At 34.4% G+C, this 19649-nt stretch overlaps 1 protein-coding gene across 2 annotated transcripts in view; it reads left to right on the top strand.

The window, feature by feature from the left end:
- Positions 1–19649, top strand: part of AP3B1 (adaptor related protein complex 3 subunit beta 1) — a 262282-nt gene that overhangs the window by 163615 nt on the left and 79018 nt on the right. For both annotated transcript variants that reach the window (XM_053664477.1, XM_053664478.1), the window contains 3 exons: positions 258–417; positions 3655–3796; positions 12656–12728. In XM_053664477.1, the coding sequence (XP_053520452.1) occupies positions 258–417; positions 3655–3796; positions 12656–12728 (375 nt within the window). The remainder of the gene's footprint in view (positions 1–257; positions 418–3654; positions 3797–12655; positions 12729–19649) is intronic.

The raw sequence follows: 19649 nt of genomic DNA, 5'->3' as shown, positions 1-19649 counted from the left end.
GGTTCACCTTTCTTTGCTTTTCCCAGTCGCTGTCAGAGCCCCCGTGTGTCTTGTGGGGTCCCTCCACACTGCCCTCGCTGCAGGGTGCCAGAAGTCTGACTGACTGGAGTGTGGAAATAGAAGTGTAAAAAAGTGGTGTTCAGTAAACTAAAATTCAACATCTGTTTCATTTTTGATGAATATTAACAGTTACTTGTGTCCTTATGTGTAATTAAATGGCTATAAATCAAAGAGCACCTGGTTCTGTTTTTTTTCAGAGAGTGAATCTGGAAGTGAAAGTGAAGAGCAGGACGAGGAAGGAGACAGCAGTGGTGACAGCAGTGAGGATTCCTCCAGTGAAAGTGGGAGTGGGAGTGGGAGCGAGTCCACGGTGAACAAAAGAACAGCCAAGAGGAGCTCCAAAACCAAAGAGAAAGGGTAAATTATTTTCTCAGAATTTTCCTCAAAGGTATTCTGTGGCATCTGCTTCCAGGCTAACATTTCCCTTTAATTCATAGAGTGAGAAAAATAAGTATGTGTATATTTTGCAGAGTAGATATTAAATCTTGTAAATTAATTTAGAATACTAATTTACATTATCCTGCTACTTACAATGCTTAGTTTTCATTTTGAACTTGAACAAGTCTTGGGACTATATTTCAAAAATTGGTATAACCTTGGAAAGCTGAATTAAGTGATCAAGCAGTAGGTATGAAACACTTAATTACCTTCCATAGCAATTTTGCTGAGGGCTAAAATTAAATCCTTCAACACTTTGCCATTATGTAACCAAGACAATTGATTTTTCTAAATAATGTTACATTAGAAAGATTATGATCCAAATATTAGAGTCAGGGACTGTGAAGGGAGACGGTCATAAGGTATGTAAGTGTTAGCTCTTTTTAAGATCTCCTATCAACAACATTATCATGTATTAAAGTGTCATTAAAAATTTAAGTAACTGGGGCTGCTGCCATGGATTGTGCGAGTCCGTTTTCTTCATGCTGTCGGCGCGTGGCCTCTGCAGACAGGACGGCGCTTTCCCTGGGAGCCCGCTGCCCGCTGCCCGCTCCCTCGATGAGCTCGCAGCCCCGCTCAGTCGTGGCTGACAGCACTGATTGGGCGCCATGCCCGCTCTGCTCCTTTTATTACAGACAGTAATTAAAGCCGCTCGCCCTGCCACTTCCATAACAAACACAGCATAATACCCTAATTATGACTTTATTAATTTAAGTCAGGATTTAATGATTTTAAAAGTGATTTATATTGTTTTTCCTGTTCAGAACAAATGAAATCTGTAGGTTAAATTAATACAGGCTTTTCATCATTGCAAAGTTAAAAAGCTAGTTACCAGTAAATTCTTTTCATTAGGTTAACATCTGAAACTCTAAGTAGTAAGGTAAACAATAATTACCCATCAAAATTGAGTGATGCATAACAAAATAACACTTCTACCTTTAAAATATTATCTCAAAAGCTAAAAGTTAAATATGTTCAGAATTACTCCTTGTTGCAACAAAGGAGGTACTTGGTTTGTAATTAGCCTTTTCTTTGAGAGAAATTCTGTAGTTCTGGTTTAATACCAGAGTAGCTATGATTACATAGTTTATAAGGAGTGTCTTATTTCTAGGAAAGGGAAGTTTGGGTTCAGTGCACTAAATGTCTTTTCAGAGAGCAAAAGCCAGTGTGCCAGAAATTTATAATCATGTATTAGATTAGTTTCATTATTCTTTTCCTTCAGAAATGGACTTTTTACCCATGTTTGAATTGAAAAGAATTGTTTATTACATCAAAGGGAATCTCAGATGCATTCTAAACCTTATATTTTTAAGTACATGTTTTAAGCATTGAATTGGAGATAATAAATTGCTATTCTTTGCTGAGGGAAAACAACAACATATTTTTTAGTCATCAAATATAATTACATGTGCTCTGAGATGTTACCATGACTCCATTTTTAATAAACAGCCATCATATTTCCCCCACAAAAAATCAATTCTAGGAAATATTGATTCTTCCCTTGCCTCTCCACTCTCTGTCCCATATGTTTTTCTGCCTTCTCTTAGAATTACTTTTAAAACTTTGCCATTATAACTGTGTGATAGTATTTTAAAGCTAAGGAGCTTTAAGTTTCATCAAAACCACTCTTCAGTAATCATAAGTATTTTTGACTAAATTTGAATTTTACACTCCAAACTGTTTTCAGTTGGAGGGTGATAGGATAGTGTGGTAGGGGAAATGTGGTCTTTAGAGTCAGACAGACATGAGTTCAAATTGCAGTTCAGCCCTCCTGTCTGTGTGTCCTTGAGCAAGTTACTTAACTTTCCTGAATATTATAGGATGGTAATGCACCCAGTAAAAATAAGGTGGAATGGCTAAATTAGGTTATTGGTATGACGTTCCTACCACACCTGGCACAACATGGAGTCTTAAATACACACACTTGGTAAGGAGAGCTACATACCTTTAGTTTTGAGAAAATGTCAAAGACCACAAGGCATCTCTTTTCCCCTGAGACCTTTTGGTTATCTTACATGTAATCGTTTCCCTTGGAGAACTACCTTCCTACCCTTTGCCTGCCTCATTCCTATTTCTCAACTTATGTGTCTCTTCTGGGAAGCCTCCCCAGTTTTCATTAAGTTGCAATGACCCTGCATGTGTACTCCTGACACACTATACTTTATTACTTACCACGCTTTATTGTCAGTGCTACCTGATTTCCCCGTGTCTTCCAGTGGGCTGTAGACTCTGTAAGGAAGGCATATGGTGATCATCTGCATCTTACTAACTAACCATTGTCATCCTCAGCCCTAGCAGTGCCAATGCATGGTGGGCAGTCAATAAGTGTTTGTTAAATGAGAGAGGGAGTGAATGAATAATGAATGGCATCAACACTTAGGTTTGATTATTTGAGCAAAAAGGAAAAGGACTCATAGACATGGACAACAGTGTGGTGATTGCTGGGGGCAGAGGGAATACAAGGAGATTAAATGGTAATGGAAAAAAAGATTAAATCAAAGTTTAAAAAGTTTATATTTGATATCTTACTTTTTAGTAAGATTTGGTGCATTAGAAAAATTCTCTTTTGGTTAACTATTTCTCACATGTCTTAGGGTTACATTTAGGAACATTTGTAAATTTTCTTGGACAGAAAAATTTATAAAATGCAAGTCTATATTAGCAAAAGTACATGTATAAATACTTAAATTTATTAATTAACACTAGTATTTTGAGATAGCATTTTAAAATCAGCCCCAATATCTTTCAAGTTTTACTGTTAGCACCTAATGTATATTTCTGGTAAATCAAACATTTAATTATTGGGGTTTTTTTCTGCTCAGGAAATCACTTAGGTTATTTTATGCTATTTTGCATTTGAGAGTGTGTGATGTCCTCCTATAATTGGTTTTGAATGGGTTCTGCTTTATTTGGTTATAGATAATACAACTTTTATTGTTACTTCAATATGTTCTGGGAATTTCAAACCATATTTATCATTTTTTTCAATAGTGAAAAGAAGTGGCTCTCAGTGAAATACTCTTCTCTAGTAAAGTTTCTGAGTTATGGGCAAATTGGACAAATACAGCAACATTTGCCATTTCATTTTTAAAGTACTTAAACTTGTTTATTTAAAAGATTTAAAGTTGATATTTTAAAATTTATTATTATATATAGTGATTCAGATGATGGGGAGAAAGAAAATGAAAAATCTGAAACCTCAGAGTCTTCCAGTGCAGAATCTAGTTCAATAGAAGACAGTTCTTCAGAATCTGAATCAGAATCAGAAAGTGAGTCTAAATCCAGAAAAGCTACCAAGGTAAGAGGTTACACATTTATTGTAATGGAAAGTAAATATATTTATAGCCTGTTCCCCATTAAGAATGAATTTTTCTGAAAATTAGTATTTTGTAGAAAATCAAGAAACTAAGAAGGGAATTTAACATTGTCACTGACAACGAAAATAAACTTTCTCTTCATTCATCCACACCTATCATTTTATATTGTTTTTTTTCTAGATAATGACTTCCCTTGTAACTCAACCTGTCAGCGAATTTAGAAACATGTTTTAACTTCATCCTTTGCCATTGAACTTAGAGAGCTTAGTGTTTATGAGCACAGCCTTTGTTGTTCTTGACTGGAATATGACAGGGAGGCTTTTGCTAAAGGACATACAGAAATAGTATTGAACAATGGAATATAATGTATATTCGGTGTAAGAAATTGACACTAATACTCTTTTTTTAAAAAATCGGGTATTTTTGGATAATAGGATATTTTTAAAGGTTTAATCAAAGGGTATATATCCCTTAAATAATAAAAATTCAGTAGCTCTGTATTTAAAAACAAGGGTATGAACCACTTATGTAATAGAATGGTAACACTTTTTGATGTATTTTTAACCTTTAACTTTGTTTGCTTAGCTGCAAAAACATAAAAGTATAAATTGCAAAAATAGTTATTAATATAAAATTCAGACTTAATACATATCTTTCTGATCTTTAATATTTACTCCCTTCCTATAAATGGGTCATGTTGATGCTAGACTTCAAATGCAATAGTTTGTTTCTTAAATAAACTGTATTCAATGTGTTGAAATTATGGTCAAATCTTATCTTTTCAGTTGAATTTAATTTTTTTCTGAAAGGCATTCAGTAAAACTCAACATTTATTATTGATAAACTTCTTAGAAATAAAAATATTTTCTATATAATGAGAGAATATTTGAAATCAAAAACAAATATATTTGACTTTGTTTTGATTTATTTCCTTCGTACCTATCAATTTCTTTTATAACACATCTGAGTAACCAAGGATGAAAATAAATCCGTTGAAGTACAATTTCTCTCCTTTGTCCAGAGATTTATTGTTAAAGAATAAACATGTTTAAAAATTGACTAATATTTGTCTTAACCTTCTTTGAAATATTCTTGCATTTAGTAAAACCTATTTTAAATGTGAATTTATGTTTAAGACTTGTGTCTATATATTATATATCTAAGATTTGTTTCCAAAATTTACATAAAATCTTATGGATTTTTAGGTTTATTAATCTGGCCTCATAAAATCTTATATAGTGAGTTTAATAACTTCTCATTTCCTACTTATGTTAAATTATAAAAAAAAGCTTAACATGTTATTTAAAATAAAATAAAGGAGCTTTAGAATTGACATTAAGTATAACTGAGAATAAGAAATCAGTATTTTTAAAAGAACCACACAAGAAATCAATGAATGTCCAGTGGGTGGAGTTAAAATGAGTTATTCTTACGAAGTTTTGCAAAAGTTGAAAATTTATGCACTCTAATGCCTATATAGTATTGGAAGCAGGGTTTTAGGACTAAAAGCCACAGAGGTATCCCATGTCAGCTATTCTTTTTGGTTCTTTGTCAAAGACTATCAATGACCAGATTAAATCTCTAAATAATTGAAAGTATTTTACTGTAGAGTATCAGTATAAAATTTTAAAATATTGCAATGAGCCAAGACTTGAGAAATTCAGGCGTTACTCATGTTGATATTTTCATGTCTATGTGTTTTGCTTATGTGGCTTATTTTCTCTGTATTAGAATATCTTTTTTCTGTCTATAATAGATAGGATAGTTTGTTTGAATTTATCAGTTGGAATATTCTGCACCTTGGCGCCACCATAAGTATTTTTTCTTTCTGTTTCTTTCTGAGTGATTTGGAGTATACCATGCAATTACAAGTATATCAATTTTCTAATAATGGACAACCCTGTAATTGTAGAAAAGTCTTCCTTGTACCAAGTGTTGTGGCTTCTGCTCGAAATTATGAGTAATGAAGGCAGATGGTGGGTGCTTTACCTTAATTTAGCATGACAGCATTTTAGTGCTGAAAATTCATATACTTTAAATCCGCAGCCAAACTATATCTATACTTTTACTCTTTCTATTCCATTTCTGTTATTTGGACAATGTGTTCTTGTAATAGTGAGCATGAAAATGGAAACATGAGGTACTTTGAATATGATGGTGCTACGGGATGGGCATAGTGTTGTACTTCAGTTTCCTCATCTATAAAGTAGAGATGCTAACACCTACTCCACTTATTTCAAGTGCTGCTTTAAAAAATCAAGTGCGGAAAATCAATGTAAAGCACTATATAATTATGAAACATCAGTGTTAACATTTTTTAACTTGAACATTAAGTCCATGAGAGACCAATAATATTAGCATTATAGAACACCAATGCTAATAATTTACATTATAGAACACCAGAGGAACCACAAATTGTTATAGCACTCAAGTTTCCTTTTAAAAACAATATTAGCATTATAGAACACAAAAAAAGTGAAAAATTTGCCCTGGCTGGTGTAGCTCAGTGGATTGAGCGCGGGCCTGCGAACCAGACAACCAAGATTCGACTCCCAGTCAGGGCACATGCCTGGGTTGCAGGCCAGTTCCCTGCAGGCCAGTTCCCAGCAGGGGACCCACGAAGGCAACCATACATTGATGTTTCTCTCCCTCTCTCCTTCCCTTCCCCTCTAAAGATAAACAAATAAAATCTTTAAAAAAAAAAAGTGAAAAATTTGTTGTAACACTTATGTGTCTTTTTTTAAACTCTTTTTTTACTATTCAAGATATAAATCAATATTCCAGGATGACCCCTTACTTGCAGCCTGTGATCTCAAGCACCTTCTGCAGAATCCTGAGCTACCACATGCTGGGAATGTTTCCTACCACTCCGCTCTCTAACACACAATCTATTTACCTTTCTTTTTCTTTGAATAGCTGCAAGTAAGTGATCTAAGTCCTCTTATAACTAAAAATAAGTCCTACTTCCTTTTGGCTATGTCTTGTTGAAAATCATCGGCTTTCTTTGCACCTTCAGTCTTTTTCTCCACTAATGACTCCTCTTCTAACCAAGGCACTTAAGTTTTTCCCAACACTTACAGAGGGGAAGGAGGGAGTAGAATAGAGACAGAGTGAGTGTGTGACAACGAGAGTTTAGAAAAATAATGTAGCTACTCTACTCTTAACACTGTTACTTCTTAGTCCCTTTGACATTGGTTTTCACTCCTATCACTTCCTACAGATACTGCATTGTGAAGTCAACCAGGGATCATCCCTCACTCAGTGGCCTACTTGTAGTAATTACCCTCTCTTTCTCCTACCTACTTGAAATTCTCTCCATTCCTTTTCTTCTGACTTCTTTGCCTTCATTTTGATTGCTTCACTTTTACCACTTTCTGACACCCAAGTGTGAATATTGCCCCAGAGTTAGTGCTTAGTATACATTATTTTTTCAAAAATATGAATTATGATACATCATATGTATATAGGATAGAATTGTACACTTGAACCTCGTATAATTTTATTAACCAGTGTCACCCCAATAGTTTAATTTAAAAAGGTATTACATAAATAAAAATTAATGTGAATTAATTTATTTTCAGTTATTTTTTGGCTTCATTTTTCCTGTTGTGAGACCCATTGACTCTTGTAGTTTCAACTAAAACTTTTGTGTGAATTCCTCCATAATAACATCTCTAAGTCCTTACAACAGCTGTAATGTTTGTTCCCAAATTAAAACCAAATTCTTAGATCTGGTAGGAGCTACTGGTTTCCCAAACCTACTGATACAGCCTGAAGATGACATGCTGTACAATTTGGTACCAGAATCTTTATCCCAGATCTTCCAGATCTGTAGCCCCAGAATTGGCTTTGTTTCCTCTTTCATTGTGTATGTTCACACAGTTGCCAAGTCTTAGAGATTCTGTGTGTTATTTCTCAGATCTGTTTCTAATTTACCTATCACCACCATTGTAGATCAGTTATTACCTCACTCATAGATCATTGCCACTGGTCATAATCAGCTTCCCCAGCCCCAGTCCTTTGCAGCTCCCGCTTAATGCTCAACATTACTTCTAATGATGCTCCCTTATCATTCAAGTTTAGTAAACTTCCCCTGGCTAGCAAGTCCCAACTTCCCTTTCCAGACTTAACTTCCTTTGTGTTCCTAGTGTTCTGATCTCAGAGTATGTACTCTGTGATTCTCTTAACATGCTCTATGTTTTCCTACTTCTATGTCTTTGTTTTTCCTTCTACACTTGTTCTCTAATTACAGAAAGCGTAAGCTGAGGAAAAAATGGCCCCATATCAGAGGGTGGTCTCTTTACTTCTGGTTGAGAATACTGCATGGCATAAGAAACATTATTGATGAAAAAGTATGATTCATGCGAATGGTATAGGAACAAAGGGTGAGAACCACTATTGGATTATATTCCTGGAGTTTTTGTCACTCAACACCATGCCCCTAGCAGATCCATAACACACAACACTATAGTCACATATTCTATTCTGTTGTTATGTTTGTTTGATTGTATTATTGATTGAGAAGCGTGCTTACTTGAGATCAGATATTGTCGGTAATGACCAAATATAATTATCTTGTTCTCTTTAGTTACAATTATCTTGATGGGCATGCATATTTTTATTTTTAGGTGTTTTTCCTGAAATATATATAATATGAAATAATTATTTTTGCCCAAAATGATTGGGTTTAAGGAAACTTTGACAGGTGTTTTGAAATAGATTATGGATAAGAATGAAAGGAACTATTTTCTAATTGATTTTGTGCCTTATTTGACATATAGGAAACAAGCTTTACTTGTGTTTTCACAAGTATTTACATATGTTGCGATTCTGTAACATCTATGAATATTGCAAAATATTGGTTTTTACTCATAATTCAAAACCTTGCCTCTTTCAATTTATGTCTTTCCCAGTTTAGTTTATATTTTATTTATTTTTTATATATTTTTAAAGATTTTATTTATTTATCTTTAGAGGAGAAGGGGGGAAGGAGAGAGGGAGAGAAACATCAATGTATGGTTGCCTTTCGTGTGCCCTTGCTGAGAACCGGCCTGCAACTCAAGCATGTGCCCTGACTGGGAATCGAACCGCGATTGTGTGGTTCATAGGCCCGCGCTCAATCCACTGAGCTACACCAGCCAGGGCTAGTTTATATTTTAAATTCTTCAGAACAGAAATATTATTTCACTTCATTTGAGATCATTAAATAACAGCGAATGCCATTAAATAAGCTTTCTTATTGAAGTAGATATAATGTAATAGGAAAGATTTATTTAACAGTTTAGACTAATTTTTAACTTGTAAAAAACTTCAATTTACTGATAATGTACTTTTGGTTTAAAGCACAGTGTAAGTGTGAGCCTCGGATTTTTAAAGGCAAATTTGTTAGATAACTTGAAGGCAAGAGAGTCATTAAATTGTCCTTGGTTGGTAATTTTAATTGAAAATATTTCATTCAAATATCTTGCCTTGTAAGGCTAAACATTAGTCTTGAAATTTTGTTGATTTCAAAGCATGATATCAGTTGGACAGACTTTATATACTAATCCTGTTCTATAGTTTAAAATTTCAAACCTCTTTACAGTAATTTCCTCTTAGGAAGCATATTCGATACTTGTCATGTAAGATTTTTTTTCCTTGTTCTTTTTAAATCAGCATGAAAATGAACATGCATAATACATAAAAAACTCTACAGATATTAGTACATAATTTTATTTGTATTATTTGGAGCTTAGTAATAATTTCCAGGATCTTTCATCTATTATTTGAAATAAAATATATTAAATAGAAACCAGTTTCTTAACCCTGAGACTTTGTATTTTATGTTGAAAATGTTGATGTGTGAAGGTGTATAATCGAATACCATGGAAACAAAATGGCGATTTGAGGATGATGAATTGATAACTAGGTATTTTTATAGTGAGATTTTAAGATCAGTTACTGTTGTCCTTATAAAAGTCTAATACAGTCACTCAGCTGCTAAAAACCTAATTCCCTATTTAAAACAATATACAAAAACAAATTGTCTGTGTTTCTGCCTGATCTCCTCTCAAGTACTAACACAATGGAAACAGTGGGTGATCTGTCACTGTGTTTGGTTTGTCAATGATGGTTTTGTATAAATATTGGGAGGGTAAGAAATAAAATTCACACAGTAAAATATGATTTCATCTGCCTTTTCTCTGCAGCTCCATGGCTCATGCTGCGGTGTGAAATTCTCATTTTACACACTTTGCAGGCGGAGCACATGAATTATGCATTGAGCAAGAAAAATCTCCTGCCTCCAGTCCTATATGCATTTACCCAGGTTCTGTCTCTATTACCAAGATGAATTGCAAATGGAGAAATGTTTGATGGAATAGGGCTCTTAACTTCTTTGTTTAGAATTCACATTTTTATTTTTATAGTAGATCCTTTAAGTATGAAAATGTTTTGAACTTACTATGGATTTTTTAAAATGAAAAATGAAATATAACATAAGAGAGGAATGCCAAACACATCATGAAGCTTTTTATAGCCTTGATTCAGAATGCAAGGCTTTTTCAATTTAGTAGAAATGACCATTATCTACTGCTAATGTTGTATTTCAGCCACTGGTTATTTGCTGTTCTCAGAAAGTCAATGAAATTCTGTCCTTTCGAAAGCCTGTTTTCTTTCAGTTTTAGGCTTTATCCCAATTTCTCATGCAGTCTGTCCTGTGTTGTATGTGACCTGATGTGTATTTAATAGATATTGTTACAGACTCTTAGCTGTGAAGTAGAAAATAAGGTATAGACTTGCCTACAGCTTTAACTTTATCTGGATTTGATGGGTCTCTAATTTTTCAGGTGGGGAGGTTACAGTTCCATGAAGACAGTCATGCACCGTTGTGGCTTAGAGGAAGCCGCCCCCGCTGTGCTCAGCATAGCATTTTGATAAGTCACGTGGTGATGAGCTCTTTCTGTTATCTGTTCCTTCCTCACAGGAATGATATCCTAGTGGAGATGGCATTTGCTTTCTGAACACGTTTTTATTTACTTACAACTTTTACATTTCAGCTTCAAAATTAACATTTCTTCTGTTTTTTTTTCCTTAGCCCTAGAAATCGTTACTCATTTGTGGTGTGGAGAGAGGGGCAAATGTTGTTTATAAATAACTAATGAAAATTAAAACCCATTTGGTTGATTTGGAGTATTCAGTAGGAGAAATAATTATTTTGAGGAAGAAAATCAATGCCGATGTTTTTAGTTAGTGTTTAATGTGTATTGTTGTGGGATTCTGGAAAATATTTTTTCTGAGTATAGGCATTAGAAGAAAAACGAGCAGAACTTAAAATTATTTTGAAGTGTTCCCTGTGACATAATTTGGTGTATTTGCTCTTGTTCATGTACGGGCAGTGTAGTAGTAGTTCTGATACGGTATAAACTGTAGTGGCGGTAATGTGCCTTTTGTTTAATGATAGCTTTCATGGTTAGAAAAATATGTCCAACATATTTGTAGTACTTCCCATAAGCAATAAGCTATAAACTCCTTTGGTAGATCATAAGTTATATGAAGGCAGGGACCATGTCTGTCTTGGGTCTGTTACTTCCATTGCTTAGCACAGAATCTGATACATATTAAAAATTTTATACATATCTATTGATGACTAAATGAAGGAAGGAACGCACATTTTAGTAAAAATTTAAGTTCTGGCCTTTAATTTGACATTTAATGTAAAAAAAATTATAGATTGTAAAGGTAAGTAACCTTGATCCAAATACATCTATTTAATGGCCTGCTATTTGTTGTTCTTTAATTGCTGATGATGCTACTCAATACTGTATTTTTTTTAAGATTGCGTATTTTTTCTGTATCTCTAAGCAAACTGTCATCAACACCTCAGCCTTACAGACACTGTTTTCTAGTCCATGGTTACCACATTTCAAAAACATAGTAGACTGAATATGCAAATCTGAGGTGATGGAAGCCCTAATTATGCATAGATGGTTTTTGAAATACATATTCTCCCCAAAAGAAAACAGTAAAGAAAGTAAATGAATCCTTTTCAGCTCTAAAGAACAAGAGCCTGAAAATGTCATTTATAGATTTTAATATCTTTGGCAGAAATCTGACACACCCATTGTTGAAATACTATGTATCTGCTACAGTGCACATCACAAACTATATCTCAGCAAGGATAATCCATCACAAGCCATTGACCATCTCAGGCTAAGCATATGTAGTTTGAGTGTTCCTTTTTCTCAAATCAACTTGTTTAAAAATTATTTTCAATAGTGTTTGTGCACTTTCTGCCAAAGTGCACAGACATTACATTTTCATGTCAGCAGAAAGTTGTCAGATTATAAAATAATTGTTACCTTTTAAGTTTTCTTCTGAAGGTTCTTTATAATATTTAAACACAAAATATTTAAAAATAATGAACAGTGCCCTAGATGGTGTAGCTCAGTAGATTGAGCATGGGCCTGCAAACCAAACAACAGCAGTTCGATCCCCAGTCAGGTCATGTGCCTGGGTTGCAAGCCAGTTTCCAGCAGGGGATGCACTAGAGGCAACCATACATGGATATTTCTCTCCCTCTCTCCTTCCCTTTCCCTCTAAAGATAAATAAATAAAATCTTTTTAAAAAAAGATTTAAAAGAAAATAAAAATAATGAACGGTTTGCATGGTGGAAAGAAATACTGTATGCTAACCGAAATAAAATATTTGATTCAAAAAACATTTTGTATAACCATGTAAAAGCTTAATATTGGGGGATGAGACTATGAAGAGGAAAAACGTTTGTTTTGATGTGTTAAAGGATACCTTACAGATTTTTTAAGGAGAACATACAGTAAATGAAATATTTCATGTTTTACAGGAAAAAGAAAGAAACACAAAGCAAGGTAGAAATCCTGTTACCAAAGATGTTTCACTTCTAGATTTAGATGATTGTGAGTATGAAAATTTAAATATTTCTTCTGTGTTTAGTAATATTTTTATTTTTAGAGTACCTTTTACTTACATGTCTCAAAGTATATTAACATCTATTAAGAAAAAATTATGTGTAAATACAGCAAGAAAATTTTAGAAATCGGTATTGTTAATATTTTTTTCATCTATTCAGCATATCAGTTTTGTGTCACTTGAATGAATATAATTGGTCAAATAAAGGGGCACCAAATTAATTTTAGGATCTTTTGCTTTAATACTTTACACTTGTTTCAGTAAATATTTATCCGTATCTCACAACTTCTGCATTGTTAAATGTTGGCTGTGGGGACTCAGACATCTAACCTAAGGAGGTAGAAAACTAGGGCAGTAATTTAAAATGTGAAGGATACCACCATTGTCCTCTTGCCACATTTCGATGTCAGTGGAATTGGGTCCAAAAAGTTTTTGGCAGCCAGTGTGGCTGTATCTATCAATATTTAACTGCAAAAAAATTTTTGTCTCAGCAAATCCACTTCTAGGAATTTAGAATCCTACAAATACAGTAACCCAAGTATTCAAAAATGTATATTCATCATCTCCTTCATTGTGAGAGAGAGAGAGAGAGTGAAATCGACTTTGTTGGTGGGTACATTTTGCATTAGAAGAAGAGTAACAAGTAAGATTTTATGAATATTAAACTACTGTCATTTTTCAAGGTAATTTTTTTATGCTAGAGGTGAGTTATCTCTGTAGGTTTTGTTATTCTAAACAGAATATAGAGCTGTTTTATTTATATTACTTATCTGGACTTTCTCGTAGCAAACTCTTAATATAGAGAAATTAAAATGTATAAAATAGAGACATAGTTAATACAGAGAAATTAAAATGGGAGCGAGATTTGAATAATTTTCATCTATTGGTGAAGTTTTAAAGTTTATATCATTTTTCACCTATTGGTAAAGATTTTAAAGCAGCATGCATTATTACTAAGGGTTAGAGGAAAAAGCATTCTACATGTGTTTTTGATAGGAATATAAATAGGTATAGCTTTATGGAGTCATTATAATAATATCTCTCAAAACTTAAATTGCTCATATCTATTAATTTACACCTATTAATTCTAGGAATTTATCATACAGATAAACCAGCAAGATCAGATCTCATTTCATCCTTGTTTCAGACCCTTTAGTGTAGGAGTTTAACTTTACACTCTCATGAACATCTGTATCCCCAGGTTTCTAAGACCGTGTATGATCCAACTCCTGCCTGTCTCTCATCTGTTCTGTTCCTGTGCATTTCTGGAATGTATCAAGCTCATTCCTCCCAGGGCCCTTTGTTCTGTTGTTCCCCGTGCTAAGAACATTTCTTCCAGATCTTCTGATGGCAAGCTGCTTTTTATCTTTCACATCCCAGCTCAGAGAGTCAACTTCTCTTACACACCTTCACTAATAACCTTCAACTAATAACTAATAAAGTTATTAGTTATTCACTAATAACTTTATTCATGACATTTTTCACCATCTGAGAGTCTGTTAAATATCTTTATTACTTATTATCTTTCTCCCCAATTAGATTCAAGTTGCCTGAGAATAGTATTCTCGTCTGTCTTGCTCACTACTATTCCTAGTGTGTGAACACACCTGGAAGATAGTGGGCACCCACTAAATATTCGTTGAATTAATAAAATAAGCAAGTTTATAATAAAAATTTCATTGCAGCATTATTTATTACAGCAAAATCAAACAAAACAAACAAAATGCCTACTAATAGGATGATCTAATCCTTAACAAAAATTGGGGCAAATCTCCATCTGCTATTTATATTATATATACAAAATTCTGTAATTAAAAAAAAATGTATCTTAAAAAAAAACATGTTATCTTTCTTTAACAGGTAACATGATTTTTCCCCCAAACATGATTTGTTTTGGGGGCAGGGAAGAGTAGCCCAGACCAGTGTGGCTCAGTTGGGCATTGTCCCACAAGGTGAGGGGTCGCCAGTTCAGTTCCCGGTCAGGGCACATGCCTGGGTTGAGGGTTCAGTCCCAGGTCAGGGAACATATGAGAGGCAACCAATCAGTGTTTCTCTTTCACACTGATATATCTCATCCTCTCTTTTCCTCTCCCTCCCCCTTTCTCTAAAAATGAGGAAATAAAACCTTTTAAAACAAACGAAAAAGGAGTAAAAGAAGAGTTACATCCTGAACACACACACAAACATGATTGTACCTCCTGTGTTTCTGGAAGGCTACAGAAGGAACAGTTAACTGCAATAGCTGCAGCCCCTTTGGGGTACAGGACTGAACTAGGAAAAAGGAGAGAGACTTTTATTTTATATTTTACAGCTTTCTGTGGTGATGAATATTTTATGGAAGTATGTAACTTTTGCAATTTACAGCTGTGGTCAAGCACATTTAAAAAGGAATTAAGAGTAAATGTTAGAAGATACTAGAGTGCACTAATTAAATTTTCTCCTTATATTTGACTCTGGATTTACCAGCAGCTATGGAAAAGTGAGGAACCTGTAAAATGATATAATTTTTATTGTTTGATTCATTATTAATCCATTTTATGTAGAAACAAAGGTTTTCTTAATAAGTTTAAAAAATATGAATGTATTTTTTTTAATTCTAAGGGGAATTTCATTCCAACTTCTATTTATTTTAATTCAACATAGTTTGTATTTCTGTTCATTTTTATACCAAAAACTATTTTTTAAAAAAATCTTTTGCATCCCTGGCTGGTGTAGCTCAGTGGATTGAGCATGGGCCTGTGAACCAAAGGGTTATCAGTTCAATTCCCAGTCAGGGCACATGCCTGGGTTGCAGGCCAGGCCCCCAGTATGGGGTGCGCAAGAGGCAACCACACACTGATGTTTCTCTTCATCTCTTTCTCCCCTTTCCTCACTCTCTAAAAGTAAATAAATAAAATCTTTTAAAAAACTTTTAAAAAATCTTTTGCAGAAGTGATACTTGAAATCTTTTTAAATCATTGTTGTCCATGTTTGTGGATCATCTGCTAGGTGATAGAACAGATAAATAGAATTTAGTCATTCTCTTCCAGAGACTAATCTAGCCAGGGACCCAGATTACTTGAACAACACCTTATATAAGAGGATACAATAGAAGTGCAAGGTACAGTAATAAAATGAGGAGGAAAACATAAACCAGTTAAAAAGCTACCAAGGCTGTGGCAGAGGTGTAATCTGAGTTTACAGGTGGACAGGTGGAATGTTATGGGAGAAAAGCGTCGTTAATAAGGGCTCTTAAAATACTGTCCTCATTATATGCTGCTTAATAGCTTGAGTAATCCTCTACTGTCAATAGCAAGCAATTTGTTGACCAAAAACTACAAAGTTAGTCTCCAATTGCTTGAGTTCTTAACTGTGAGAATTAGATCAATTTTGAAAGCAAGGCAGACACATTTCTTAAATTTTATATAAGAGATACATTATAGTCTGCAGAGGTTATTTGTTCAGTACACACTGCATATTAGGAAAACCACAAGTACTGAATTTGTATCTTCATTCAGAATACATCTATTAAATAGACACTTGCTGTGCTCTAGGTCATCTGCTACATGCTGGAAATTCTACATGGATACAGTGTTGTCCCTACACCAGGAACTCTCAGTGTCATAGGGAAAACACGTACAGTGGCCCTCAGATTGCCACATTGTAAATGAAATGAGAGAGAGATGCCAGCATGCTGTTAGGTACCCCAGTACCTAACCCACCCAGCAATTTCCAGATGTAACATAGCTTGTTACATCTGGAACATGCTTGAGCTTAGTGTAAATTAAGAGTTAGTTAAGCAGTTGGAGGTTAGAGAAGAAAGTAAGGGAAGTAAAGGCTTGGAGCAGTGAAGGAGCTCACTACCACCTGAAGTAATCACTGTCTGTCTCTAAGGAAGTGTGCTTAGCAATAGACTGGCTCTACCAAAAACAGTTCTGTGGTTTTGATTAAGTAATGTGATACCTCCTTATTGGATCTGTTGAGGGGATATTAGCAGAACCCTTTAATCAATTGAGTTAATATGTACCTCATTTTATTCATTTGTAAAGTGAAAAACAGGGCTGAATATTTCTACAGTTCTTTAGATTGGGAAATTATATGACTATTTCATGAGGTCAGTTGGTAGTACATTAGAAAATATTTATGCTAAGGTAATATATGGCCTACTGATAGATTGGGCTTAGAAGTAGCATTCTTTTTCATTTTTCCAGTCATATTTTTTATTTATGGAAATTAAAATATTAGTAGCCCACACTGTGTTGTCTCAGTAGTATGATCATAAAGCAGTAATCATATTCTGGTGTTTCTTTATAGGAAATGTAAACCTATATAATTACACTATTAGTACAACTAACTAACTGTGAAGTCTTTTAAAAATGTATGTCACCCAACAATAATCATGCTTCAGATAAGCCTTATGGTGTGTGATATCCTATTGCTGAGTACATTGTAGCACAGCAGGAGGCAGGTGGCTGAGTTCTCATTCCAGTTCTGTTACTTTCTAGACGTGTAACCTTGGACAGGTTATTTAATCTTTTTATCTGCTTTATCTATAAAATGGGGATAATACTAATACTTTTTAGGAGAATTCATAGGACTAAATGAGTCAATAAATGTAAAAGCACTTAAAACTGTGCTTGGTACTTGGTAAGCATTTTACATGGTGGTTAGCTATGATGGAGATGATGATAAAGTTGGAGCAGCAACAGCAGTAAATTACATTTAACACATTAACTTCATATCAAATTATTATATGTTGAAAGTTTTACTTCTTAAATTTTAAGGTAATACTTTAATCAGAAGAATAATTATATAATTACTTCATTAAACACTGTTTAGTAAAGAAAAAAACGTTTGTAGAAGGTTTCAAAAAGAAAAAGGAAAAATGGGTTTGTAATCCAAATACCCTGGGTTTACATTGACATATCAGTTCAGCTTCTTTTTGTATGCAACAACGGCCCCCCCAAAAAAACCAGTTGAGTCATTCTGAGATCCTGTTTCATTAATTTGCTTCCTTATCTATTTATCATACACATTGCTTTCCATGCCATAAATATTCTTTAACAACTTCATTTTTAATGACTGCATGGTTATCGTTTATATTGTTGTAATAAATTCTGTTTAACAGGTTTACTCTTGTTGGAAATTTAACTTCTTTCCATTTCTTGCTATCATAATCAGTGAAGCAGTATGCATCATCACAAGTACATTATTGCATTATCTCCATGGCTGTTTCCTTAAGATAAATTCTCAAGAGTAGAATTGCTGGGACAAAGGCTTTAAAGAATTCTGTTGGTAGAATTGCCTCCCACAAAGCTTGTAACAACTTACACAGTATTAGTATGAGAGTGCCAGATTCCTTATGCCCTACCTGTGCTGGATTTTTTTGTATTTAAAAATTGCCTTTGCACATTTGATGGTTGAAATGGTATCTCATTTTAATTACTATGCCTTGTTATTTTTTTTAAGCTGCAGAGTCATTTTGTTTCCTACACATTAATTAAATACTTCAGTGTACTCAGCTGGCCTCAGAATTCAATTTAGGATAAACTTTCCATGCCAGCTTTCATCTTGCCAGACCTTTAAACAGATATGTAATCCTTTCTTTAATACCTCTATCTTCTGAAATGATATGAAAAACCTGTATTTTTCTTAAGAGTCACCTTGCCTACAGTATGAATTCTCCTATCTGGTCTTTGACACTTTTTCCCTAGGTCTTTAGCCTAGGCATAGTTGAAATGAGAGGCTATTCTTACTCAATTTTTATTACTAAACATGGGCATCTAATATTTCGGGTGGATGGATGGACAAACAAATGAAGAAACATGCATTTAGAACCCACCAGAGAAGTTACCTTTTGCACGGAAAGGCAAGATATTTTTATCCCAGTTAGAAGAACCCATTTCTGGGCCTACAGTGGTTTCATCATTCGCTTGTTGTATGGCCTTGACAAGCCTTAGTCTCCCTGGGCCTCAGTTTACAATGTCTTTAATATAAATGCCTTTTCTGCTTTCTTACTGCCAGTATCTTACTTCAGTCCATTTGACATCTTGCCTAAACTATTGTAAATTCTTTCTCACTGACAATGTTAATGCTCCTTTTTCAGTTGGTCCCTTACACTACCACCTGATTAATTGTCCTATAATACCATGTCATACCATTGCTCTTTTGCATAGATTTTTAACAGTTCCCTTTAGTGCACAAGATAAACCCAAACCCCTTAGCTTTCCACCCCTCAGCCTTTGTTTACATTTTCTTATCCAGTAATTACTCAGTTTCCTCCTTCCTCTTATTCAGATCCTACCCTTCCTGGAATACTGGACCTCATTCCCCCTGTGCATGAAGCCTTTTCGTACCACCACATCCCCATCGCTCCTCTTTGACCCCCAGCTTCCCGGGGCACTTACTAGTTAGCGGTTTCCAGGGTAGGTCTGAGGGAGCCAGGGGCTTTGCAGAAGTGCTGCAGGCGCACCCGGGGGTGCAGGTGGGAGAGCAGGGCTCCAGTCCTCCTCCACCCGGTTTCTCGACTGCCTTTTTTATTGTGTGTGTTGAGACTTTGTTTAAGGTTTCCTTTGAAAATTTTCTTCTTTTGGTAATATCAATTAAAAACCATGTTGTTTCTTTCTTTTTTCTTCAAACATGTGCAAGTCTTTTTTTCAATTAGTATTAAGTTACTTGAAGACAGGAACCATTTCTTGCTCCATTTCTTGAACTTTGTGTATTGCTCTCTTCTTATTCAAGAAATATTTATTGCTAACTTTATGATTTAATATTTTTCTGCATAATTTACAGGATATTGTGAGACAAAAATGAGAAAAAAATGCTTTGAAAAGTGATGTCACCCCTGGCTGGTATAGCTCAGTGGATTGAGCATGGGCCTGTGAACCACATAGTCACGGTTCGATTCCCAGTCAGGGCACATGCCTGGA

The sequence above is a fragment of the Artibeus jamaicensis genome, unplaced genomic scaffold, assembly GCF_021234435.1.
Source record: "Artibeus jamaicensis isolate MK-2021 breed Jamaican fruit bat unplaced genomic scaffold, CSHL_Jam_final contig_373, whole genome shotgun sequence".
Classification (NCBI taxonomy): domain Eukaryota; kingdom Metazoa; phylum Chordata; class Mammalia; order Chiroptera; family Phyllostomidae; genus Artibeus; species Artibeus jamaicensis.
Note: the sequence above shows the minus strand (reverse complement) of the source record. Positions and strands in the feature narration are given on the sequence as shown.